Raw genomic sequence first — 26824 nt, 5'->3', positions numbered from 1 at the left:
TAACGAAACGAGAAATTGTAGCCCCCTCTAATTATTAAAGAAGAGATGGGAGGGGTTTTTTTACCACCGAAAAAAGGAAGAGAGTAATAAAAAGTATATTATCTCCTTGAATATGACATGCTTATAGAGACAGGGCTGGTATTGCTGAGTCTTTTAGGCCACAATGGAAGAAGACCTGTGCTACAGAACCAATCACCCCTTATTCAGTGCAAACACATACCTATAGATGATGTACATTGTCCCCAAAAAAAAATTGAGATGCTAAATCCTCTTCTAAAACTTCATACACGGATAATGCAAAAACCCGAGCAAACTCTATTTTTATTGATTCAATATACTATATAGTAGTGGCAGCAGTAAATAGCACTAGCTAGCAAGCAAGCTACATTAATTAAGCAAATTACATTGTAATAGGCTAATACTAGCACGGAGGTACATTAATCCAGTATGGCGGTGTGCGCACGATCTCCATATCTTCTTGGTCGTGAACCTGGACAATCTCCATGGATTGCTCCTGAATATCATAGATGCAGAGATTCCTGTGGCCAGCTACTAAGTGGCCTAGAAAGTAGAGGGAGTTCCCTTTCAGGTTATTCGTGCTTGCAGAGCACCAAGTTGACATGTTGGTGCCCGTCAGGAGGAAAGCCCTGTCGCCAATATCATCCACCCGGTGCCAGGCCACGGGTTCCTCGTCGCAGATTTCCTCCATCTTGAAGATATGAGCGGCGCTAATGTTGGTGGGATCAAAATCGACATAGAAGATGCAGACAGCAAAAAGCTCATCCATGGACTCCACCAAGTGGATGGAGGCAGAGCACACGCCCTCGGGAAACTTGAGGTTGAACTCTTCGGAGACATCAAACTCGTAAAACTCCACGGCGGGAGTATGGCCATGGAAATCGAAGTCAAAGACGCCCATGAAGTCTTGGTCTGATTCGGTGAAGCGAAAATACAGCTTCCCTCCCAGCGCGGCGACGTCGTCGACAACATTCTTGGTGGGCGTGGAGGGAGTGCGGAACTCCTCGGGGAAGTAGTGGTCGCCAATGTCGTAGGCGTGCTGCACCCACATCCTGTCGGCCCCGCCATTCACCCGGCAGAACCACATGAGAGGATCGTTGACGTCGAGAAGCACGACGGCGCAGTCCGGGTGGGCGACGGAGCTGCGGGTGAGCAGACACTTGCAGCTATCGGGGATACGGTGGTCGCCGTGTATTGGTGGGAGCGTGATGGTCTCTCCGGTGAGCGGATGCCAGATCGAGGCCTCTGACGCTTGTCCAAGGATGACCAGCCATCCTTGAGGGGTGCTGAAGGATAAGTTACCCTCCATCATCATCATCTGGGGCCTACTGCTGTTGTGCGTGTAGACAATGCTCCGCTCGGGTAGGCTATATATGAGCATCCTTGTTGTGGCATTGGGATGATCCTCGTATTCGTAGACCAGCAAGGGCAGGGAAGCAAGGACCTGCGGCCGTGGATGCATGCTAGTCCTGCTGCTGCTGCTGTCGTCGTTGTTCATCAACATGCCCATGACGGTACGGTACCTGTTGAATCACAAGCTAAGTGTAATAAGTATATCTAGAATTTAAGCAAAACAGGTGTAAAATGATGTTAGATGAAAGTAGATGGATGTCTCCGTCTATATAAGAAGAATTGTATATACTGAATTGAATTGGGTTCAAGTGATTATTAGATGCAGACTGCTCCTTCCTGGCGCGCCCCGCCCAAACGACGGCCTAAGAAAGAAACTACCACAGGCCAATACGCACATAGATCGAACAAACTAGAAGCTGGACTATTGCAATTGCAAGCAAACGAACTCATACCGTGGTTCAAGAATAACAGCGGTGCTGGCTGTCCACGTCGCGGTGTGTGTGGAACGGCGGCGAGATAAAATCTCCGGCGGCGTCGGCGAATTCTGGGTGCGGCGGCTCTCTCTCTCTCTCTCTCTCTCTCTCTCTGCAATGGCGATGGCCCGCAAGGTCTCTGCGACGAAGGCTCTAGTAGCTGGATGAGGACGGCGAGAGGGTCTCGGTGGTCTACATATATACTCCGGAGTTCGGCAGTTTCCGTTTTTCCCGTTCGCGTGAACGCCGGCAACGATTCCTGGGTTTTCGTTTTTTCAGTTCGCGTGAACCCCGGCAACGGATTTCGAATCTTTTAATTTAAAATTTTCAATTTCAATAAAATCATAAAAAGAATCTACGGTACGTTCGCTCACCAGTAAGAATTGAGACGTGTTATTACTGAAAGAAGAGGGCAGAACACATGTGGCATGGGGACATTCCTTTCCTACATACCAATACACACGCGCTATACTCAAGTGTGCAATGTACAGGCTTCACCCATTGGAGAATCCGATATGGCTAGACTTTCGTGTCCATTTCACCTCCGAACTGCTGCCCCATTCTATTTCTCCTAATCTATCTTGTTTCTCCGAATCCTATATACAACAACAGATTGAAGTAAGGCATTGAGACAATTATTACACGTGGGCATTGTGAACTACAGATATACTCAACCGAGATACGGCATAAGGACCAACTTCAGATAAACCAAATGAAAAAACAGGTAACATCTAAGCATCGAGGTTGATGAGATTGAAAATAGAGTGTACAGGTAGCTACGTGCTACTCCCTCTGTTTCAAACTGCTATCTTTATGAATAACACCTGGCTTTGGGCTGAAGAGCATAGTTCCTGCTACTATTCAGAAGCTAAGTTTTCGTTCCTTCGGTTTCCAGAATATATATATATATATATATATATATGTATATATATATATATTCCTCCTACTTTGACTTAACAAATCCAAGGAAAAAAAAAGAAGAAATCAACTGACCTCTAACTCTGTTCCCAGCTTTTTATCCTTCTGTTTCTCTTAATCCTATAAACAGGATCAAACTGAACAAAAGGTCCAACTATATTTGTTTTACAGGCACTGAAAATTCTAGGTGTACTGAAAGGAAACATGGTAGTAAGAGCATATTCACAGAAAACAAAGTGAATAAAATTTAGTTACTTTAGGAGCTAAAGATCCAAATAGAAAGAACTAAAAGTTACTAAAATGTTGGATTGTGACTACAATCCATATTTACGGTTGTTTCAAATGTTGGATTGTGTGAAGTTTTAGTGTTGATGCTTTCCTTCATGACAACTAAGCAAGGCCTTAAGATTGGCGAAACGTCGAGTGAGCGAGATGCTAATTAGGAAGGATGCATGCCTAGATGACCGTCACTCAACTGGAGGTTTTGCTATATTCTAAGGATCAATCTGATGCTAATTAGGAAGGATGCATGCCTAGATGACCGTCACTCAACTGGAGGCTTTGCTATTTTCTAAGGATCAATCTGATGCTAATTAGGAAGGATGCCTGCCTAGATGCCTGGCTAGATGACCGTGTCACTCAACTGGAGGTCCAGCTTCTGTGTGATTATTGATAATTGTTTATACCGCCTTGTGCTAGAATTGTGCATTGTTGGAAATTGTCTCCTTGCATTTCCGGGAAACTTAGATAGCAGCTGGGTTTGAATTTAACTACAATCCAGGTTTTCGGTTGCCTAAAGAAGTGTCATGTAAGTTGTAGCGTTAGATTCAGCCATTTAACACAAGGCAGCTATGGGTTCCACTCAGCACTCAAAATGGTGTTTCGAATTCCTCAGTTGAATTGGTTTGTTTGGTGATTTTTGTGTCGATTGGGGTTTTAATTTGCTAAAGCAGCTCGTGTGAAGTTTTAGTGTTGATGCTTTCCTTCATGACAAACAAATGCATCCAGTTTATGTAGTTTCAGACTCCATACTTGTTTCTATTTAGAGTTCCTGTTTTAGTGTTGAGGGACAGAGATCAATGAAAATGGTAAAGGCCTGCTTATGTAGTTTCAGACTCCATACTTGTTTCTATTTAGAGTTCCTGTGAAAATTACCTCATAAGCTGGAGCGTCTTAGGGCCTATCTGTCAGGTGCTAAATTGTTATTAAATGTTTTTTTGGACTCAAAACTGAAGGGGTTAATCCTCCCCTGTCCAGCTATTACTGAAGTGAATAGAGGGCATCTGCTGTTCTCAATTGCTTTCACTCCATGAATTGCATGGGCGCATAGGCATAGATGGCATTAATTTCCTCTTCTTTTAGAAGATTTGTACCTGATATCCATTTTCATTTCTGCATTATCATCTTGTGCTAGTAAATTTAGCAGACTCATTTTGAACCCTGGTGTGGATTCCAGTCGAAGGATTACCCCTATGTCCTGTTGCACTGGCATGTGTTAGGCAATAAACACCAGGTAGGACACCCATGCGCTGTGTGTGTGCAGACTGCAGACATTGGGCACTAGCTAAGCACCAGAATCACATAAAGTGTAAACTGGGCAAACTCCATAAATTCTAGATTTCTAGCTACTAGTTTCCCTATAATACTAAATAAAGACCACTGTCAGCATATGCAAATTATTATTATTATTATTATTATTATTATTATTATTATTATTATTATTATTATTATTATTATTATTATTATTATTTTTAAAAAAAGGAGTTCCATACATATTGATAATAGAGGAAGAATGAGTATAACCAAATCATGACTTTTGTGGCAACTTCTTCACTGAAGCACATAAAATTCAGACAATATATATGTACTGAACGCCTTAAGCTACAGCTAGCTAGCTAGCTAATAAAACATAATACAGAGGTACAGCATCACCACTGATGAAGACAAACCATGAGATTTCAGAGAACAATGCCCCCAAGCCAAGCATACTCTACGAAATCATGGCAATTAAATCTGCACAAACAAGGACTCGGAGGGGAATTTACCCAGATTGACGTGGAGCCGTGGTTGGCCCAAAAGGCCAAAACGGAGGGTGGCTGATTGGGCCAGTGCAATGCAAAAGCGTTGTTGGCCTGTTCGAAACCAGGCCCTCCCGATGAAGATGGAGTGCTTCCCTCCCTCCCCTCCGTGTCCGTGCAGCCTCCTCCACCGCAGCACCGTCGTTCGGATCGGAGGCCTCCACCGCCGCCGAACCCACGCTTCTCCTCATCATTTTCCTCCTCTCCACACCACCCGACGCCACGCAGGCGCAGCAGCACAGACGACGGCGTCATGATCACCCAGGGCCTGCAGGCCATCATCAAGCACGACCTCTCGGACCCCTACGGCTTCCTGCGCTCCTGGAACGACAGCGGGCTCTCGCTGCCTGGGCGGGCGTCAAGTGCGAGCTGGGCAGCGTCGTGGCCATCACGCTCCCCTGGGGGCTCCCTCTCCGCGCGCGGCCACCTCGTGCACCTCCACGACAATCCCATCGCTCGCCTTCCTCCTGGTCCTCGACCTCCGTGGCGTCTACCTCTTCAACAACTGCTTCTCCGGCGCCGTCCCGACCTCCATCGGAGGGTGCGTCGCGCTGCAGGAGTTCGACGCCAGCAACAACCGCCGTCGCCAACTCCACCACCAGGGTCATCCGCCTCAAACCTCAGCCTGAACGCGCTCGGTCCCCGCCGAGGTCGTCGCCTGTTCATCGACCTCTCCTACAACAACCTCTCGGCAGTCCCCGTCCCCGATGCCTTCGAAGCTCCTCAACAAGAAAGATTTGAAGCAGGGAACATGGTTTCAAATTCAAAGCATTCAGACAGAAAGATTCCAAGAACAGCAATGAATCTAGCACAAAATTGTGCAGCAACAGTTCGCAACAGTTCAGAATGAAAACACCTTCTCTAACGCCACCGGTGGGGCACCCATTCTAGCGCCGCTGCGGCTTGCGACGAGCCTTCGCCGCCACTTTCTTGGCTGCCATCTCTTTCTCCTTTTTCGCGGCGGCACACCATCGTGAGTGGGAGTTCATTGCTTGTACCGAGTAACCTGCATTGGTGCCGCATCGATTACAGATTACCATGAACTTGCTGCCCTTGATGGGCTTTGGAACCGCGGCTGGCATCCCTTCTGCACATTCAAGAAACCACATTAAAAAGAAATGAGCTAGTGAAGCGCTACAGATTCTTGAGATTTCGCGACAGAAGAAGAGACGATGTAGAGATGAAGAAACGACCTGACGCTAGCGGGCGCCGAATGCCACAGGCCAGGGGGCTACGACTATTCTATAATTCTTTTATATATCCGCAACACAGCGCACGCACTATTTATACCCGGGTTTACAAAGCTGGTTAAAAACCACTGTTCAAAACGGGTTTCTTAGCTAGGTTTTTTGTTTAAAATTTTGTTCAAAATTTATATAAAAACAGAAAAACTGTAATAAAAGAATGCACGTTTTCCTGCATAATCTAGTATACCCCCTATTTAAATTTAATTCTGTTTAGTCTGTTAAAAGAGAAAAGTAATTAAACACGTGTTAGGGTCTTCTTCTCCGTCGAAGGTTCTCAAGACAAATGTATCACTGGCAAAGTGATGTTGAGAATCCTCTATGGCCGAAGGTCCTCGAGACGAAGATACTATCTGAGAGCTATAATCACTACCGGCAAAGGCCATTTTACACTCGGCAAATAATACTCGCCAAATATTTTATCGGCAAATGGTTCTTTGCTAAATACTTTTTTCGGCACTTTGCCGAGTGCCGAAAAGCACTCGGCAAAGAAAAGCACTCGACAAATTAAGAATCGAAAAAAATCAAAAAAAAGCAAAACTCGCAACCTCTCTCTCGCGCATACCCTTCTATACCACTACACTACTACTACAGTTATGTCTATATTATGTTTTCATTCCTCATGTATTATAACCAACCGAGAGTAATTTGATTATTTAAGGCACTAAATGAATTTATTTGAAAATACGACCAACTATAAAGTTGAATAACTTTTTGAGATCTACAAGTTCAATTTTAATAGTTTCTACATCCGAGGCCGTTTACAAAATTTCGGCCCAGGTTTAATCTTTCAGTTTCTTTTTTTCGGTTTATTTCTCCAATTTCAAACTTCAAGTTCAATTTAAATCTAGCTTTAAAATTCAAACTCTATTAAAATGCACCAACAAAAATTCCAGTATGCAAATGCAAAAATATATATTTTCTTATTTATTTACTTATTATTACTTCTCTTTAAGTAGATGCTCCAAATCATATAATAAAGATAAATTTACTTATTGTTTGTTTTAGAAAAAAAATATGATGAGTGGTCATTAATTCAAAAATGAATATTTGTTTCTTAATTATTTTTGAGTGAAATATATATATATATATACTTTATATTGATTCACTCTTTATTTACTATGTTCCGATAAGTGTTTGTACTCATGAAATTTAATAAGCATGAGATTTACCAAATAGAAGTATTTGATATAGGATATCTTACCATCATTTTTTACTTAAGAATATAATTTAAGGATATAACCAAAATTTTATATTTACCATTTCCTAAATATTTAACTTTAGGTAAATTTCTTATTCCATCATGAAACAGTTTTGGGCGTTACACTCCATGCTTGGGTGTAGCGTGGAGCGTGAGATCCACATGTGGCCGAGAATCTCAACGTACAGGACGTTGAGGCCGCTTTCTCCGTCCATGAGGACCTTGGAGAGGCGCTTCATGCCCACGATCGGTTTGACTACAAGGGGGTAGGTCTAGGGGTGCGGGACCTTGACCGGGTGGTCGCTCTAATCGAAGGTGATTGGTACATCTGACCACTGGAGGTGTTAGGGTTGGCGGGTCGCGCCAGATACACTTCCTGCCCTTCATGTCGGCGCTTGTTGTCCGGCGCCCACCGGTGGCTGACTTCGACAGTGTATCCTAACCATGGTGTCTCTCCTACTTGCCGTTGCCGCTCGGTGTTGCCCATGGGCTGGCGGGAGCATTGCTCGGGGGCAGTGGGCCCCATTTCGCAATGTTGCCTCTCCACCTCACTCCCGGCGGAGCGTTCAGGTTCCTTGCGCTCGGCACCGGTTGCTCTAGGGCCAACAAGGCGGAGCTCGTCGATGGCAGTGGCGAGGAAGTTGAAGGAGCCAAACGTGATGCTGCTCCGAGGGGTGAAGGTCCGCCCCCAGCAGGTGTTGATGAACTGGCCATCAGAGCTAAAACGTTGTTTAGAACGCTTGTAATCCCCTACCTAGCGTGCAACTGTCGTGGTTTCAGAAACCAGGAGGACAATAGATTTGTGTTCGATGGGGGATGCAAGTGTGGACTCACTCCGAATGGTGAATCGCAAGGATTCGGACTGAAGAGCTAAGACACAGGGGTTATATTGGTTCAGGTCAGGGCCCTAGTCCAATGTAGTGCTGATCGTGGTATTGCTCTGAAGCATGTTACAGCTGGTGTGCCTGTGTCCAAAAAGAGAGAGAGCTTCCCTTTTATATCTCAAGGGATGAGCCTTACATCCATGAGAATGAGAGAGAGACTCAGTAGCCACTCCTGGCCCTTTGGGGGCTCCACGCTCGGCCGTACTTCTGTCACACCCGGGTTTCGGGGCACCAAGACCCGGGCGCGAACATAAACACCAGGTGTGCTGGGACCAAGTCTCACACATATGATGCAAAGTGGCACAGGATCGAATGTCACATCTTTACTATATAACAGGAGTTCTGTACAAAAATAATTAAATAATTACATCATATGAGGAAACGATCCAGCAACCCAAAGTTGACTGGGAGACGACGACCTAGATTTCTCACGAACTCATCGCAGCATCCTCCTTGCGCCTCATCCTGCGGTACCTATTCTTGACCTGTGGGGGGGTGTGAGACAGCAAGAGTGAGCTCACATACGTTCATCGCTCAACAAGTTGTGGGGAATAATGTGCATGAACTTGCCAAAGGTGGGAGCTCACGTGAAGTGTAAGGCTTACCAAAGAGGATGGTTAGAGCTGAGCATTGCTTTTAAAGTTGGTCAAAATTTTATAGCAGTTACTAAGTACAAGTAAATACCAACCCAATTAAATAGTAGAACAAAAGTAACAACATCACCTGCGATGCAATGCATATGACAAATTGAATTTAGTTCCATAAATTAATCATGTGAGGGTCCGAGCTGCTCATGACCGTGAGCACGGCTAGTATACCAGTTTTACACTCTACAGAGGTTGCGCATCTTTACCCACAAGTCATGTTACCCATCTGCCAAGGGATCACGACTTCCCATACACCTCTACCGAGGAGGCGAGGCAGGGTAACACTACGAGGCCTTTACAAAGTTCCACTAGCTTCAGAAAACCCGCTACAGTTTATAGGAAGCTCCAATGCAGGAATCCCTTGCAGGACCGCCATCGCAGCAGAATCCTCCCGAGGGCCTCCCTACACTGACCACTCCCCTACTGCCCTTGCCCCTTTCGGGTAAGGTAGTCTTCCACTAGCTTTCCTAATTAATCAGCCAAGGGCGTCCCATTAAACCCTTGTGGTAGCACTGTTTTCCCGGGTGGTCGCTCCATGTTCCAATTAACATAATGATCTTATCATGAACAGTAATAATAAACAGATAATAAAAGTGTGACCATGAATAATGTATCTTCATACACAAAACCACATAAAGCACTAGCAAGTACTACCCAAAAAGTTCAGTGGTAAACAAGGTATAAAGGTAGACAAACTAGGGTAACCTATTGGGTCCCATCAAAATTAACCTATGCAGATCATTATGATTAATTAGAACATGAGTGGGTAAAAAGAAGTGATCAAGGGCACAACTTGCCTGGGACTTGAGATTCCAGGTACCAACTTGCTCTTCATGACACGTGTCCTCACTGCTAGTCGTAGCAATACAGACAAACATTGTATAGGTAAAATTAACATCACATCAAACATAAGAATAAACTGCGTAATAATGATCTACGTGTTGCTACGAGATCGTGGGATCGAGAACTACTAAATTCGGAGTTACATTTAGAAAGTTATGATTTTATGGAGTTATTGAGTACCTAGAATAGATTAATTCGAATGGACAATTTTAATTCAAGTTTCATGGCTAAACAGTGTTACTAGTTGGTAGACAATATTAATACAAAATTATTGCAACTGGAATTACTCAATTTAGAGCTAAAATGAATTTTCTATGAATTATACAACTTTCTGGAATTATTTTTGTATTTAAAATCATTTTCTATTATTAATTTTTCAATGTCATTGATCTCTGGGCTGGGCGTCAAAAACAGAGAAACGCAGGGGCTAACTCGAAATATTTCCCAGACTTAGGCTTCCCACAGTGTGGACTGCGAGTTAGTTTTGTAAAACCCTAGGGTCTCTTTTAGAAAATTGCCTGACCGAAGCGGTAAGATTGATTCTGAACCGCACGATTGCAGATGGACGACCAGGATCAAATCCTTAATAAACCGAATCGGTACGCGCTAACAGCCGGTGGATCCAAGATCCACGGCTCCGATTCATCCACGTCAAACTCGCACCCGAGCCCACCGATCTGATCACTACGGTCACGATTTAATGCCCCGGATCGGTATCTAGAGATCTAATCGGAGTCGCTCGTTTGAGATCCCACGGTTGTGATCTCGTCATCCCCATGGGAGCAGCGGCGCGAGCCACCCGCGCCAACCCACGGCAGCGCAAATCCCGGCGAGGGCATGCCCGGTCTCCCCGCGCCCAAACACCGAACAGAAGGGTAAATCATAATGCTCTAAGTGTTGTGAATTCGTATGGGTGAAACTCACTGTGAATCGCGTCGTGGAGGGTTCCTGCCCACGGCGCAGAGCGGACCGCGGCGGCGCCACCCGATTACTCCAGCGAGCCCGTCGGAGCTGGGCACCATGGTGTCCAACCGAGACATTAAACCAGTGCAATTCTACGAGGAGGCGATGACGAACACAATGGGTGTCCACATACCGTGATTCGAGCAGTGCAGAGCTCACACATCGGTGCACGGCGGCATGGCTGAACTTCGTTGAGGAATTGCGTGCACACCAAGGCCACTAGCCCCAACCGTCCCCCTGGGCACGGAACATAGATGAGCGTGGTACTCGCAGGCCGTTCCCCAAACATAGCGCAGCCACGGAGGTAGTGGAACATGCGGATGGCGGCCATACCGCGAGCTCCACATCCGTCGAGCATCAATTCCGCCAAACAGGCCACAAGGAGACAGCCCGCCATTGTTTGGAGAGTCAAGGGGGTTACAGGCTGGTTTTATGCACGGGGACGAGGAGTCTGGGTCGGGTTGTTTCAACCATCCGGCGATTCCGGCGGGGCAGGCACGGTGAGTTCGGAGATCTGTTACCAGCGTCAATCGGAGAAGACGCCCTGTCATCCCGGGCCCGCGCGCAAGACACAAAGGTCTTCAACAGTGAGCGGCCCCGTGTGTCAGTGTCTGGGTTTCCAAGGGGCTGGCGTGGGGGTTAGAAAGTTGGGCCGCCCGAGGAGATATGGCCCATCCGAGGTAATGTAATTCTTTCTCTTTTCTTTTTTTTTCCTTTCACTTTTATTTTCTATTTTATTTCAAATTCAAATCTAATTTGAGCTTCACATATTTTATTGCACACAATAAAATACAACGTGATACAAAATATATATTGTGTTTTACTATTATTATTCTATTCTTTTAAGCAAATGCTCAAAAACATATAATAAGGAATAATTCACATTATATATTCTTTTTTTAGGAATGTATATTTTTTTGAATGTGTGCTTGAATTAAAAGTTATTCAAACAAATATTATTTATTTATTTATTTAGGATAATTTTGATATATAACTTTCACCATGATTTATTTGAGTCGAGATTATTTTTAAGGAGTGTTCTAGTTATAAATTTGCAATAGATAGATTGAAAATGTTTCCTTTAATTATTGTTCCTTAGTTTCAAATTTTGGATCTAAGTTTTAAACTACCAAGCTGTTGATATTACTGTTTATTTTCTTTAGGAGAATAAACTTAAAAAAATGAAACTCAATTATTAAATAGTATTTTAACTCAAATATTTATGGAGGAACTTCTATGAATCCCAAAATTAGGATTTTGGGTGTTACAAATCCTACCCCCCTTAACAGAAATCTCGTCCTCGAGATTTGCAAGAAAGGGGATACAAGTCTATCTTGTAGTCTAGATTTTATTTTCTAATTAGTTCTAGTACGAAAAGATTTTTTTAATAGTCTATATCAAATTATCAGGCGATTAGGAAGGCATATGTATGGCCACCTTATTATGTAGGATAAAAGATGTCCTAGAAGTATGAGTAGGTGTTGGTAAGAAAGAGTAGGGAAAGGGAAAGGCTCCGTCCCAGATTGTGGATCTTGATTCCGCTGGCGATTCAACTTGATCTTTGAGACTTGAGTTGGTGCTTATCCTTTCTTGATGTCGTTGATCCTTTTCTTCTCCAGTCTTGGTCTTTGGTGTCTCCATCCGAGTTTGGGACAAGAGGCTAAGATAGATCTGTTATGTAGATGAAGTTGTTGGGTATAGCCGAGTTGATTTAAGTCACCAATTTAGTCTTTAGTGAATTAGGAATATGGCCTTATCCTTTATACCAGCATTAAGTAACTCACATTAGATTAGATCATATAAGATTAGATAGGATCGAGATTAGATTGGATATGACTAGATTAGACTAGTTAAGATCTCATTATTTTGGATTAGATTCTGGTTGTTGCTAGTGTGGGGTAAATGTGCTTATTAGGGTAAGATGAATCCATAAGGACACTACACCAAAATAGTTAACTTCCTAGAGCCTAAACCCTAGGAAGTTAGCCCTAAACTCTAGGAAGTTAGCTAAACTCTCGGAAGTTAAGCCATCCCGTCGGAAGTTTGGCTCTCGGAAATTTTTTGTCGGAAGTTAGCTTAACTTCCTAGAGCCCCCTAGGAAGTTAGCTAACTTCCTACAGCCTAAGAAGCCTCTCGGAAGTTAGTAGGTTCTCGGAAGTTAGTAGCTTCACGCCGTTAGCGCCGTCAGCTGACTAACTTCCTACGACTAACTTCCTACGGCTGACTGTAACCCTAGGAAGTTAGCCAGCTAACTTCCTACGGCTGACTGTAGCCCCTAGGAAGTTAGTTGGCTAACTTCCTACTGCCCAATTGGCCTCTAGGAAGTTAATTTGACCAGCATTACAAATGTTGTTTATTTTTATTTTACACCACATTCCACAACATAACAAATACATCAACAGCTATATAGCACAACATATTTTCACATAAAACATCTCACACACAATCACATATCAATATTTAAATCCATAATCTCATCAATTACATCACAAAAGTCTCATGCGTAGTCATATTTATTGTTTAGAAATAAATTATAGAATTACAATAATATCCACATACAACATCATTTTTCTTGTTCCGTACAAAGATTGTAAGGGAAAATAGTATCAAAGCCATATTGAAATTTACTACCTCTCCATCCTCCATCTCTAGCACAACTAAATCTTCACTGATTTGTGTTCATCCGTTCTTAGTCAACAAATGAACTTGCTTCACATTACTGCTTAGTGATAAGAAGACACCAATGTAAAGGATGCATCCAGCTTCTTTGCCAACCATGGTAGTTTCAAGATGCAGAGTTTGTGTACGGCTGTCTGTCTTCTTTACTTCCTTCAATTCATCCATACATTGTTAGCAACATCGGTGGCCGAAGGCCCCAATAAATACGAACGAGGGTTGAATCTCCAGCGGGCTGAAACTCCAAGTAACTAAACACATGCTCTAAAATTCTGAAACATACTATTAAAAACCAACACATTTGGCAATGGCAGAATGTAGCGCCCACAGACATAAGCAGATTCAATTCATATTAACAAACGAAGTTACTAGCAACATAGAGTCTGACAAGGACTTACAACTCATTATAGGATGAAATAGAGACATAGTTGTATGCCATAGCAGACAACCTTGTCATGCGTCATACCAGATTTCTTGCTTAAAAATTGATCAGCAACCTACAACATGAAGAAAGGAACAAACATCAGAAGGTTCAGTACAATAGTCTACGAATTTTCAGGTCTGCACATGTTATCATTAGTTCAAAAACCTAAAGAGTTCAAGCTAGCAAAATCAAACCCACTAAAGAACAAAGGACTTGTTCATATCTACAAATAAACAAAGGAATGCAAAACAATGAATTGATGTTTTAAGAGAGTCATATATCCAAGTAAAGAATATAACTTTGGACCATTTAGCCTGGTAAAATTGTACTATACTCCTGCAGTTAAGCTCCCTTTTCTCCCAACCAACCATGCCCTAAAGGGTACCTTGTTGGATACTGCAAAGAAAAGAATTAGCTTGACATGCATGTTAGATATGAACAGTGCCACATAAGAATATTATTAAGGAACGATCCAATACATTAAATCGATTCAAAACTATGGAGATGCATCTAGTTGTTATATCATCATTAATGAAATTCAATAAACAACAACAACACTTAATTCCGAGCAAGTTGGGGTAGCAAACCACCAACAAAAAGATAGAAAAGGAGGTGTTTTAACCGCAGATAGATGTATACAGTTGGGACATTTATATAAACCATTTTTTCCTGGTAGGACTGCAAAAATTGAAGTGCAAGGCTGCAAGCATACAATGAAACAAAAGCACTGGAGTGATCGATATAGATGAACTGCAATGCAATAATAACATATCTATCTACAATCATTATTGCCACTTATATTTCAACAAAACTGTGTTCTGTTGAATACCAATGGCATAAGTTTTTTTGGCTAAGAATGCTTGAGTAGGAGCATAACAGGGAACCCTATGCATTGCATTGACTTTGAGAGATATTTCTGAGGAAGCCTGGCTATTAGGCATATGGCTGTGGCAAAGGCACTAGAGAAAATATTGTCTGGGGCATTTGTTTAGGCAGCTTCCAGTCATTTATCTCTCTTCTGAATGTAACGGAGAACCAACTAGGATTGTCTTGTACTGGGAGCTAATTTCTCTTTCTTAATAAGATGTGTGGCTCCTGCATATTTGCGAAAAAACAACACAGGGAACCAATATGCAATATATTATAGTGATTTAGCCATCCACATTTAAAATGCCTAATCTAGTATGTAGTTCATGATTTCTAAATGCATCATAGATCTTCACAGATAGGTACAATCAGCTATACATGGTTGAATGTGACATCAACCACAGATGCATCAACCAGATCCACGCTTCATACAACACCAAACCAACTGAGCAGCCAAAACCAACAACGTGAACGAAATGTATTAAAATAGACTAGATCCAACATTGAACTTAGTTGTATCAAATCCCGGAATGTATTAAAAAATAGGCTGTGAATCACAAATGACCCAAAAAATAAAATGCAGCATCACAAAATGAACATTTATAGACAGTATAAATGAAAGAAGGGAATGAATAACATAGAAATACTACATTTCAAATTTTTTGATGCAGTCCTTGACAGATGGAAGTGTATTGCAGTCCAATAAACTGATGAGAATTACTGAGTGCTAACCTCAACATACTTTTAACGAGGGGATCCAGTGGCTACTGCTGTGGACCGGCGCCGGTGGGGTAGCTCGCTGCCGGGGAGAGGGTGACGGCCACCATGGCTGAGCTCGCCCATGGGGAAGACATGGGGTCGCTACCCCGCCGGCCCCCAGCACCCCCCGCGCCGCCGCCCCGGAGCGCCGCCCGCCCCCAAAGTGTGTCACACTGTGATTACAACAGCGAAGATAACTGAAAAAACCTATAACTTAACTAACCTGCGATGTGACATATTGTGGTCCTAAATCAAAGATTATTCAATAATAGCAATGAACTTCACAGACATGAAATAACATCACAGTGTAGTACAATGTACCATCACTTTTGCTGCCACCAGCAATTTTAAGTAGAAACGTTGTCAAAAGGTATATATAATGCAACAAAAAGTTAGGAGCAAGAGAAGCAAATCTAAAGGGGAATGTGGGCCAACAACAGAAGAGAGCAGAAGGGGACGGAAGATGAGGAGTTTTTTTAGTAGTCGGTCAGCAACACATTTTTAGTAGGAGAATCTGACATCTTTATGTAATATTGGGATCGCTAAATCGTAAACAAAAATAGAAAACTACATTACATTGACTGAATAGTAGAACCAAACATTCTAATTGTAACTATGAAGATGTAAACCAGATTATTATAGCAACCACGTACAACCAAAAATACAAATTCATCCATACCGAAACCTTATAACATACATATCTTTGTAGCTAGGGCATTGAACGAAGACCTTAATTAGCTCGTGGTCAGCTATACCTACACATGAAATCTATTGCTTTCTATGGATGTACGAAAAGCAAACGGTTGTCTGGTAATGCGTCGTAGGTGATTGGATAGAGAAATCTCCAGAAGCAGTAGTATATGTAGAATGACGACAAACAGCTGAATTAATTAATTATGCATACATACATACCCACTTCTATTTTCAATATAGACTACCTTTTTTGTTTCAATTCACCAACTAATCAATCAAAAGCGGAAGGCCAAGACACTGACAACTAATCAATCTAAACTGCAAACAGTACAAGAATAGAGTGTTTAGTGAACGAAGGGTGCTTAATGTGGAACGATGCGCTGAGCCCACATCCTTCTTATATATAAATGATCCACCGCCAAAATACAGATTAATTTGCACAATACCAGCTTATAGACACACAACAACATCGAATTATATGCCCTTGCAGATTCATGTGTACTGCAACGGCCAAACTGCAGTGAGGTATCTAGGTATATAGAGCCAAGCGAAATCTAAAGTATAAAAAGGAGGCCTGCTTATTACTAGCTAGCTTTGTGACGACTTCACAACAGAAAATACACACACACATCAAGCAAAAGGAGAGGGAGGGAGGAGAAATACACTTGATCTTTCGACGGAGGACCGAGAAGCTATCCCCCACTGCACATATGGCGGCTGGCCTGGGGGAGCTCGCCATGGAAGAAACCCCTGCGTGTAGATCAGAGGGGGGCGAGCTGGAGCTGGGCGACGCCATGGAGAGGGGTAGGGAGCTGGGAATAGGAAGCAGGGGGACAGATCCGACCACGGCCAGGAGAGTACGCCGGCGAGGCTTGGTGGAGGAGCACCGGGCACGGCTCAAGGAAGAAGAGGCAGGGCGAGCAGGGAGATAGGAGAAGGGCGGGCGGTGCTGCTGGGGAAAAATTTCAGAGAGAAAAGAATACGTGGGTGAGGGAAAGAGATAAGGGAGATGGAAACTTAAGAGATTTCCACGGCTGTGGAGGATAAAGTAATAAGCTAGATGGTGGATGAAGCTAACTTCCTAGAGGCGGCCGTAGGAAGTTAGCTTTTTGTTTGACTGGTCAAAAGCCGAAAGCTAACTTCCTAGAGGAGGCCGTAGGAAGTTAGCTTTTCGCTTGACTGGTCAAAAGCTAAAAGCTAACTTCCTAGAGGCGGCCGTAGGAAGTTAGCGGCTCGTTTGACCGCACCCGCGGATAAGGAACTGAAAGCTAACTTCCTAGAGGAGGTCGTAGGAAGTTAGCTGCTCATGCTAACTTCCTAGAGGCAGCAGTAGGAAGTTAGCTGCTCATGCTAACTTCCTACGGCCGGCTCTAGGAAGTTAACGGCTCGTTTGACCGCATGCATGGGTCAGCATGTGAAATCTAACTTCCTAGAGCTTTTGTAAAATACCGTAGGAAGTTATGTTTATTTCCTAGAGCTACCAGTTGCCTCTCGGAAGTTATTTATTTCCTACGGTTTGTTATAAAAGCTGTAGGAAGTTAAAAAACCGTAGGAAGTGTATGATTTTGGTGTAGTGGGACAAGGTAGAATCTTTTGAGGTCAGTTAGATCTATTAGGATGTCATAAGACCCTTTTCGAGATAAGATGAGTATTTTTTTTAGGCTAAGATGGATCTATGAGTGTAGGATAGAATATTTTAAGATGAGATGGATATTGTTAGGCTAGATAATTTAATGGGGAATAATCAAGTTTGTCTAGTTATCATTTTGATAAGCATTTTTTTCCTATATGCATATGCAGATGTAAGTGTGGACATTACTCCACAACTCATCACACTCAATCAAAGATCCAAATCAAACAAGTATCATAAGAACAAACATTCAAGTTCATAGATATCTAAAAAAATTGTTTTATTTTTGTTTCTTAAGAGTAGGTCTTCCTATTCCTAAAGGTCACTTTAGGCATAGGATTTTCAAAGTGTGAAATCCACATTTGTCTTTAGAAAGAAGAGGTAAGAATAATCAGAGTGAAGCGGAAATAGATGAGAAAAGATTAAGATAAGTTTAGAAAGAATCAGAGTAGCAAAGGTAAGTAGATAATGGTTGTCCAGTTCTATCTAGGTTTCGTCCTACAGTCAACATTCCTCTGATACCACTTCTGTCACACCCGGGTTTCGGGGCACCAAGACCCGGGCGCGAACATAAACACCAGGTGTGCTGGGACCAAGTCTCACACATATGATGCAAAGTGGCACAGGATCGAATGTCACATCTTTACTATATAACAGGAGTTCTGTACAAAAATAATTAAATAATTACATCATATGAGGAAACGATCCAGCAACCCAAAGTTGACTGGGAGACGACGGCCTAGATTTCTCACGAACTCATCGCAGCATCCTCCTTGCGCCTCATCCTGCGGTACCTATTCTTGACCTGTGGGGGGGTGTGAGACAGCAAGAGTGAGCTCACATACGTTCATCGCTCAACAAGTTGTGGGGAATAATGTGCATGAACTTGCCAAAGGTGGGAGCTCACGTGAAGTGTAAGGCTTACCAAAGAGGATGGTTAGAGCTGAGCATTGCTTTTAAAGTTGGTCAAAATTTTATTAGCAGTTACTAAGTACAAGTAAATACCAACCCAATTAAATAGTAGAACAAAAGTAACAACATCACCTGCGATGCAATGCATATGACAAATTAAATTTAGTTCCATAAATTAATCATGTGAGGGTCCGAGCTGCTCATGACCGTGAGCACGGCTAGTATACCAGTTTTACACTCTGCAGAGGTTGCGCATCTTTACCCACAAGTCATGTTACCCATCTACCAAGGGATCGCGACTTCCCATACACCTCTACCGAGGAGGCGAGGCAGGGTAACACTACGAGGCCTTTACAAAGTTCCACTAGCTTCAGAAAACCCGCTACAGTTTATAGGAAGCTCCAATGCAGGAATCCCTTGCAGGACCGCCATCGCAGCAAAATCCTCCCGAGGGCCTCCCTACACTGACCACTCCCCTACTGCCCTTGCCCCTTTCGGGTAAGGTAGTCTTCCACTAGCTTTCCTAATTAATCAGCCAAGGGCGTCCCATTAAACCCTTGTGGTAGCACTGTTTTCCCGGGTGGTCGCTCCATGTTCCAATTAACATAATGATCTTATCATGAACAGTAATAATAAACAGATAATAAAAGTGTGACCATGAATAATGTATCTTCATACCCAAAACCACATAAAGCACTAGCAAGTACTACCCAAAAAGTTCAGTGGTAAACAAGGTATAAAGGTAGACAAACTAGGGTAACCTATTGGGTCCCATCAAAATTAACCTATGCAGATCATTATGATTAATTAGAACATGAGTGGGTAAAAAGAAGTGATCAAGGGCACAACTTGCCTGGGACTTGAGATTCCAGGTACCAACTTGCTCTTCATGACACGTGTCCTCACTGCTAGTCATAGCAATACAGACAAACATTGTATAGGTAAAATTAACATCATATCAAACATAAGAATAAACTGCGTAATAATGATCTACGTGTTGCTACGAGATCGCGGGATCGAGAACTACTAAATTCGGAGTTACAGTTAGAAAGTTATGATTTTATGGACTTATTGAGTACCTAGAATAGATTAATTCGAATGGACAATTTTAATTCAAGTTTCATGGCTAAACAGTGTTACTAGTTGGTAGACAATATTAATACAAAATTATTGCAACTGGAATTACTCAATTTAGAGCTAAAATGAATTTTCTATGAATTATACAACTTTCTGGAATTATTTTTGTATTTAAAATCATTTTCTATTATTAATTTTTCAATGTCATTGATATCTGGGCTGGGCGTCAAAAACAGAGAAACGCAGGGGCTAACTCGAAATATTTCCCAGACTTAGGCTTCCCACAGTGTGGACTGCGAGTTAGTTTTGTAAAACCCTAGGGTCTCTTTTAGAAAATTGCCTGACCGAAGCGGTAAGATTGATTCTGAACCGCACGATTGCAGATGGACGACCAGGATCAAATCCTTAATAAACCGAATCGGTACGCGCTAACAGCCGGTGGATCCAAGATCCACGGCTCCGATTCATCCATGTCAAACTCGCACCCGAGCCCACCGATCTGATCACTACGGTCACGATTTAATGCCCCGGATCGGTATCTAGAGATCTAATCGGAGTCGCTCGTTTGAGATCCCACGGTTGTGATCTCGTCATCCCCATGGGAGCAGCGGCGCGAGCCACCCGCGCCGACCCACGGCGGCGCAAATCCCGGCGAGGGCATGCCCGGTCTCCCCGCGCCCAAACACCGAACAGAAGGGTAAATCATAATGCTCTAAGTGTTGTGAATTCGTATGGGTGAAACTCACTGTGAATCGCGTCGTGGAGGGTTCCTGCCCACGGCGCAGAGCGGACCGCGGCGGCGCCACCCGATTACTCCAGCGAGCCCGCCGGAGCTGGGCACCATGGTGTCCAATCGAGACATTAAACCAGTGCAATTCTACGAGGAGGCGATGACGAACACAATGGGTGTCCACATACCGTGATTCGAGCAGTGCAGAGCTCACACATCGGTGCACGGCGGCATGGCTGAACTTCGTTGAGGAATTGCGTGCACACCAAGGCCACTAGCCCCAACCGTCCCCCTGGGCACGGAACATAGATGAGCGTGGTACTCGCAGGCCGTTCCCCAAACATAGCGCAGCCACGGAGGTAGTGGAACATGCGGATGGCGGCCATACCGCGAGCTCCACATCCGTCGAGCATCAATTCCGCCAAACAGGCCACAAGGAGACAGCCCGCCATTGTTTGGAGAGTCAAGGGGGTTACAGGCTGGTTTTATGCACGGGGACGAGGAGTCTGGGTCGGGTTGTTTCAACCATCCGGCGATTCCGGCGGGGCAGGCACGGTGAGTTCGGAGATCTGTTACCAGCGTCAATCGGAGAAGACGCCCTGTCATCCCGGGCCCGCGCGCAAGACACAAAGGTCTTCAACAGTGAGCGGCCCCGTGTGTCAGTGTCTGGGTTTCCAAGGGGCTGGCGTGGGGGTTAGAAAGTTGGGCCGCCCGAGGAGATATGGCCCATCCGAGGTAATGTAATTCTTTCTCTTTTCCTTTTTTTCCTTTCACTTTTATTTTCTATTTTATTTCAAATTCAAATCTAATTTGAGCTTCACATATTTTATTGCACACAATAAAATACAACGTGATACAAAATATATATTGTGTTTTACTATTATTATTCTATTCTTTTAAGCAAATGCTCAAAAACATATAATAAGGAATAATTCACATTATATATTCTTTTTTAGGAATGTATATTTTTTTGAATGTGTGCTTGAATTAAAAGTTATTCAAACAAATATTATTTATTTATTTATTTAGGATAATTTTGATATATAACTTTCACCATGATTTATTTGAGTCGAGATTATTTTTAAGGAGTGTTCTAGTTATAAATTTGCAATAAATAGATTGAAAATGTTTCCTTTAATTATTGTTCCTTAGTTTCAAATTTTGGATCTAAGTTTTAAACTACCAAGCTGTTGATATTACTGTTTATTTTCTTTAGGAGAATAAACTTAAAAAAAATGAAACTCAATTATTAAACAGTATTTTAACTCAAATATTTATGGAGGAACTTCTATGAATCCCAAAATTAGGATTTTGGGTGTTACAGTACTCCCGATGTGGTACCGCTCGCCATCCCTGTCCTTGTAGCGAGTCCGCAGCTGACATCTCGTGCGATAGTGCATGGCGGGCCCCATGGGTCAGTCTCGGGGTATGCTCGTATGCGATATGGCTCCTCCTGGCGGGCCATGCACTGTTGTATTCTTGGCATGGCGTTCCGTCTCGTTTGTCCGGCGTACGAGGTCCATGTAGCTTGTTTGATGTCAATGTAGCGGTGCCTGGTGGGTCCCGCATAGCATGTTCATGGTGAGGTTAAGGGTTGTATTTAGTATAGCTTCATCTTTCACCATGACACTTGCGTCACCTTCCAGCATGCGTAGGCTTACACCCGGTCATGTCGCATTGTCCCGTCTCTTTTGGGTATGTGGGTCACTGCTGAGGCTCTGGTGCTGAGATCCCCCTCGGTACTATATGCATGGACCAGACGTGGTTTGGTGATGTCGCGTCTTGTCATCCCGACGTGGATCAATAGCATTGGGTCGGCCATTTTCCTCTTGCAGGTTTGGTCGTCAGGTAGCTAGTCTTCTGCCCCGCCTCGCTGGGTTGCTCAGCTAGGACTCGGTCATCTGTCTCGTCTCGCTGGGTTGCTCGGCGGGAACTTGGTTGTCCGTCCTGCCTCGCTGGTTTACGGGCCTATTGGGATACCCGTTTCCTTGGTACCTGATAATGGGGCTATTCCCTTTTTCTAAAGCTAATATGAAGGACAAAAGAGTGTATTCAAAATCGCCTTTCTTTGGCGATAAATTACTTAAATTGTCTTATGATAATTTAGCCGAAGCCATGCAGAACTTTCTCTGAATCTAACCCGATTGGAAGAGGAAGCTAATGTTCAGTATAATACTAAATTGGAAGTGTCTATCATGGTTCTTGATCTCGATATGCGGGGAGCAGAGAAGAGTTTCTTATCAGAATGCGAAGCGGTGGGAAGCATCCAGCATCGTAATATGGTTCAAGCCGGAGGCGAGTTCAAAGCTCTAGTTTATGGATACATGCCTCTAATGGAAACCTGGACACATGGTTGCATAGAAAAGGAGACGGGGGAGCAGCAGGTCCAAACCATCTGAGCTTAGCTCAAAGAATAATATGCATAGCGGTCAACATAGCTGATGCTTTAGACTACATACACAATGACAGTGGGAAACCTATCGTCCACTGTGATGTGAAGCACTGTCTTGTACACGTCAGTTCCCAAGTGAGCGGATGACCATGAGAGAAGCAGCCTGCCGAATTAGTGCAATCACTAGCAGCAACCTACATTGTAATCGACTTAGCACGGAGGTACATTAATCCAGGATGGCTGTGTGCGCACGATTTCCAAATCTTTCTCCATTTTCACAATCTCCATTTTGTGGCAACTTCTTCAAAATCTCGCACCAATACACCAACCTCAAGCACATAAAATTCAGACAATATGTACTGGACGCCTTAAGCTACAGCTAGCTAATAAAACAAGCGCCAACACATAATAGAGGTACCGCATCACCACTGATATGAACAAACCATGAGATTTCAGAAAACAATGCCCCCAGAGTGAACAAACCAAGCATACTGTACGAAATCTATACCTGCAAAGAGACTGTGCACTACAGTAGACATTAACGAGAAATTGTAGCCCCCTTTAATTATTAACAAAGAGATGGGAGGGGTTTTTTTACCACCGAAAAAAGGAAGAGAGTAATAAAAAATATATTATCTCCTTTAATATGACATGCTTACGGAGACAGGCCGGGCTGGTATTTTAGGCCACAATGGAAGAAGAGCTGTGCTACAGAACCAATCATCCCACCCCTTTAATACGATGTACATTGTCCCCAAAAAAAAATTGAGATGCAAAATCCTCTTCTAAAACTTCATACACGGATAATGCAAAAATTGGAGCAAACTCTATTTTTATTGGTTCAATATACTATATAGTAGTAGCAGCAGCAAATAGCCCTAGCTAGCAAGCAAGGTACATTATTTAAGCAAATTACATTGTAATAGACTAATACTAGCACGGAGGTACATTAATCCAGTATGGCGGTGTGCGCACGATCTCCATATCTTCTTGGTCGTGAACCTGGACAATCTCCATGGACTGCTCCTGAATATCATAGATGCAGAGATTCCTGTGGCCAGCTACTAAGTGGCCTAGAAAGTAGAGGGAGTTCCCTTTCAGGTTATTCGTGCTTGCAGAGCACCAAGTTGCCATGTTGGTGCCCGTCAGGAGGAAAGCCCTGTCGCCAATATCATCCACCCGGTGCCAGGCCACGGGTTCCTCGTCGCATATTTCCTCCATCTTGAAGATATGAGCGGCGCTAATGTTGGTGGGATCAAAATCGACATAGAAGATGCAGACAGCAAAGAGCTCATCCATGGACTCCAACAAGTGGATGCAGGCAGAGCACACGCCCTCGGGAAACTTGAGGTTGAACTCTTGAGAGACATCAAACTCGTAAAACTCCACGGCGGGAGTATGGCCATGGAAATCGAAGTCAAAGACGCCCATGAAGTTTTGGTCTGATTCGGTGAAGCAAAAATACAGCTTCCCTCCCAGCGCGGCGACGTCGTCGACAACATTCTTGGTGGGCGTGGAGGGAGTGCGGAACTCCTCGGGGAAGAAGTGGTCGCCAATGTCGTAGGCGTGCTGCACCCACATCCTGTCGGCCCCGCCATTCACCGGGCAGAACCACATGAGAGGATCGGTGACGTCGAGAAGCACGACGGCGCAGTCTGGGTGGGCGACGGAGCTGCGGGTGAGCAGACACTTGCAGCTATCGGGGATACGGTGGTCGCCGTGTATTGGTGGGAGCGTGATGGTCTCTCCGGTGAGCGGATGCCAGATCGAGGCCTCTGACGCTTGTCCAAGGATGACCAGCCATCCTTGAGGGGTGCTGAAGGATAAGTTACCCTCCATCATCATCATCTGGGGCCTACTGCTGTTGTGCGTGTAGACAATGCTCCGCTCGGGTAGGCTATATATGAGCATCCTTGTTGTGGCATTGGGATGATCCTTGTATTCGTAGACCAGCAAGGGCAGGGAAGCAAGGACCTGCGGCCGTGGATGCATGCTGCTGCTGTCGTCGTTGTTCATCAACATGCCCATGACGGTACAGTACCTGTTGAATCACAAGCTAAGTGTAATAAGTATATCTAGAATTTAAGCAAAACAGGTGTAAAATTGATGTTAGATGAAAGTAGATGGATGTCTCCGTCTATATAAGAAGAATTGTATATACTGAATTGAATTGGGTTTCAAGTCCCGGCCAATGATTATTAGATGCAGACTGCTCCTTCCTGGCGCGCCCCGCCCAAACGACGGCCTAAGAAAGAAACTACCACAGGCCAATACGCACATAGATCGAACAAACTAGAAGCTGGACTATTGCAATTGCAAGCAAACGAACTCATACCGTGGTTCAAGAATAACAGTGGTGCTGGCTGTCCACGTCGCGGTGTGTGTGGAACGGCGGCGAGATAAAATCTCCGGCGGCGTCCGGCGAATTCTGGGTGCGGCGGCTCCCTCTCTCTCTCTCTCTCTCTCTCTCTGCAATGGCGATGGCCCGCAAGGTCTCTGCGACGAAGGCTCTAGTAGATGGATGAGGACGGCGAGAGGGTCTCGGTGGTCTACATATATACTCCGGAGTTCGGCAGTTTCCGTTTTTTTCCCGTTCGCGTGAACGCCCGGCAACGATTCCTGGGTTTTCGTTTTTTCAGTTCGCGTGAACCCCGGCAACGGATTTCGAATCTTTTAATTTAAAATTTTCAATTTCAATAAAATCATAAAAAGAATCTACGGTACGTTCGCTCACCAGTAAGAATTGAGACGTGTTATTACTGAAAGAAGAGGGCAGAACACATGTGGCATGGGGACATTCCTTTCCTACATACCAATACACACGCGCTATACTCAAGTGTGCAATGTACAGGCTTCACCCATTGGAGAATCCGATATGGCTAGACTTTCGTGTCCATTTCACCTCCGAACTGCTGCCCCATTCTATTTCTCCTAATCTATCTTGTTTCTCCGAATCCTATATACAACAACAGATTGAAGTAAGGCATTGAGACAATTATTACACGTGGGCATTGTGAACTACAGATATACTCAACCGAGATACGGCATAAGGACCAACTTCAGATAAACCAAATGAAAAAACAGGTAACATCTAAGCATCGAGGTTGATGAGATTGAAAATAGAGTGTACAGGTAGCTACGTGCTACTCCCTCTGTTTCAAACTGCTATCTTTATGAATAACACCTGGCTTTGGGCTGAAGAGCATAGTTCCTGCTACTATTCAGAAGCTAAGTTTTCGTTCCTTCGGTTTCCAGAATATATATATATATATATATATATATATATATATATATATATATGTATATATATATATATATTCCTCCTACTTTGACTTAAACAAATCCAAGGAAAAAAAAGAAGAAATCAACTGACCTCTAACTCTGTTCCCAGCTTTTTATCCTTCTGTTTCTCTTAATCCTATAAACAGGATCAAACTGAACAAAAGGTCCAACTATATTTGTTTTACAGGCACTGAAAATTCTAGGTGTACTGAAAGGAAACATGGTAGTAAGAGCATATTCACAGAAAACAAAGTGAATAAAATTTAGTTACTTTAGGAGCTAAAGATCCAAATAGAAAGAACTAAAAGTTACTAAAATGTTGGATTGTGACTACAATCCATATTTACGGTTGTTTCAAATGTTGGATTGTGTGAAGTTTTAGTGTTGATGCTTTCCTTCATGACAACTAAGCAAGGCCTTAAGATTGGCGAAACGTCGAGTGAGCGAGATGCTAATTAGGAAGGATGCATGCTAGATGACCGTCACTCAACTGGAGGTTTTGCTATATTCTAAGGATCAATCTGATGCTAATTAGGAAGGATGCATGCCTAGATGACCGTCACTCAACTGGAGGCTTTGCTATTTTCTAAGGATCAATCTGATGCTAATTAGGAAGGATGCCTGCCTAGATGCCTGGCTAGATGACCGTGTCACTCAACTGGAGGTCCAGCTTCTGTGTGATTATTGATAATTGTTTATACCGCCTTGTGCTAGAATTGTGCATTGTTGGAAATTGTCTCCTTGCATTTCCGGGAAACTT

General features: G+C 43.6%; 2 protein-coding genes and 1 long non-coding RNA gene across 3 annotated transcripts; all 3 read right to left on the bottom strand.

Annotated features, from left to right (window-relative positions):
* Nucleotides 1-296: 296 nt before the first annotated feature.
* LOC100384195 (uncharacterized) lies at nt 297-2001 on the bottom strand. Its single transcript, NM_001176770.1, has 2 exons — nt 1824-2001; nt 297-1541 (listed from the first exon to the last, which is right to left on the bottom strand). Exon 2 carries the CDS (start codon nt 1526-1528, stop codon nt 422-424), a length of 1107 nt encoding a protein of 368 aa, NP_001170241.1. The 5' UTR covers nt 1529-1541; nt 1824-2001; the 3' UTR covers nt 297-421.
* Nucleotides 2002-5625: 3624 nt separating this feature from the next.
* On the bottom strand, nt 5626-6097 carry LOC118476377 (uncharacterized). The gene is made up of 2 exons (XR_004856357.1): nt 6034-6097; nt 5626-5927 (listed from the first exon to the last, which is right to left on the bottom strand). It is a non-coding gene; the product is annotated as an uncharacterized lncRNA (long non-coding RNA).
* A 17500-nt stretch (nt 6098-23597) lies between these two features.
* Nucleotides 23598-25196, bottom strand: LOC118476376 (uncharacterized). Its single transcript, XM_035965375.1, has 2 exons — nt 25118-25196; nt 23598-24823 (listed from the first exon to the last, which is right to left on the bottom strand). Exon 2 carries the CDS (start codon nt 24808-24810, stop codon nt 23716-23718), a length of 1095 nt encoding a protein of 364 aa, XP_035821268.1. The 5' UTR covers nt 24811-24823; nt 25118-25196; the 3' UTR covers nt 23598-23715.
* Between the last annotated feature and the right edge of the window lie 1628 nt (nt 25197-26824).

This window comes from Zea mays, chromosome 2 (assembly GCF_902167145.1).
Source record: "Zea mays cultivar B73 chromosome 2, Zm-B73-REFERENCE-NAM-5.0, whole genome shotgun sequence".
Lineage (NCBI taxonomy): Eukaryota > Viridiplantae > Streptophyta > Magnoliopsida > Poales > Poaceae > Zea > Zea mays.
This window is presented reverse-complemented; position numbering and strand designations above follow the sequence as displayed.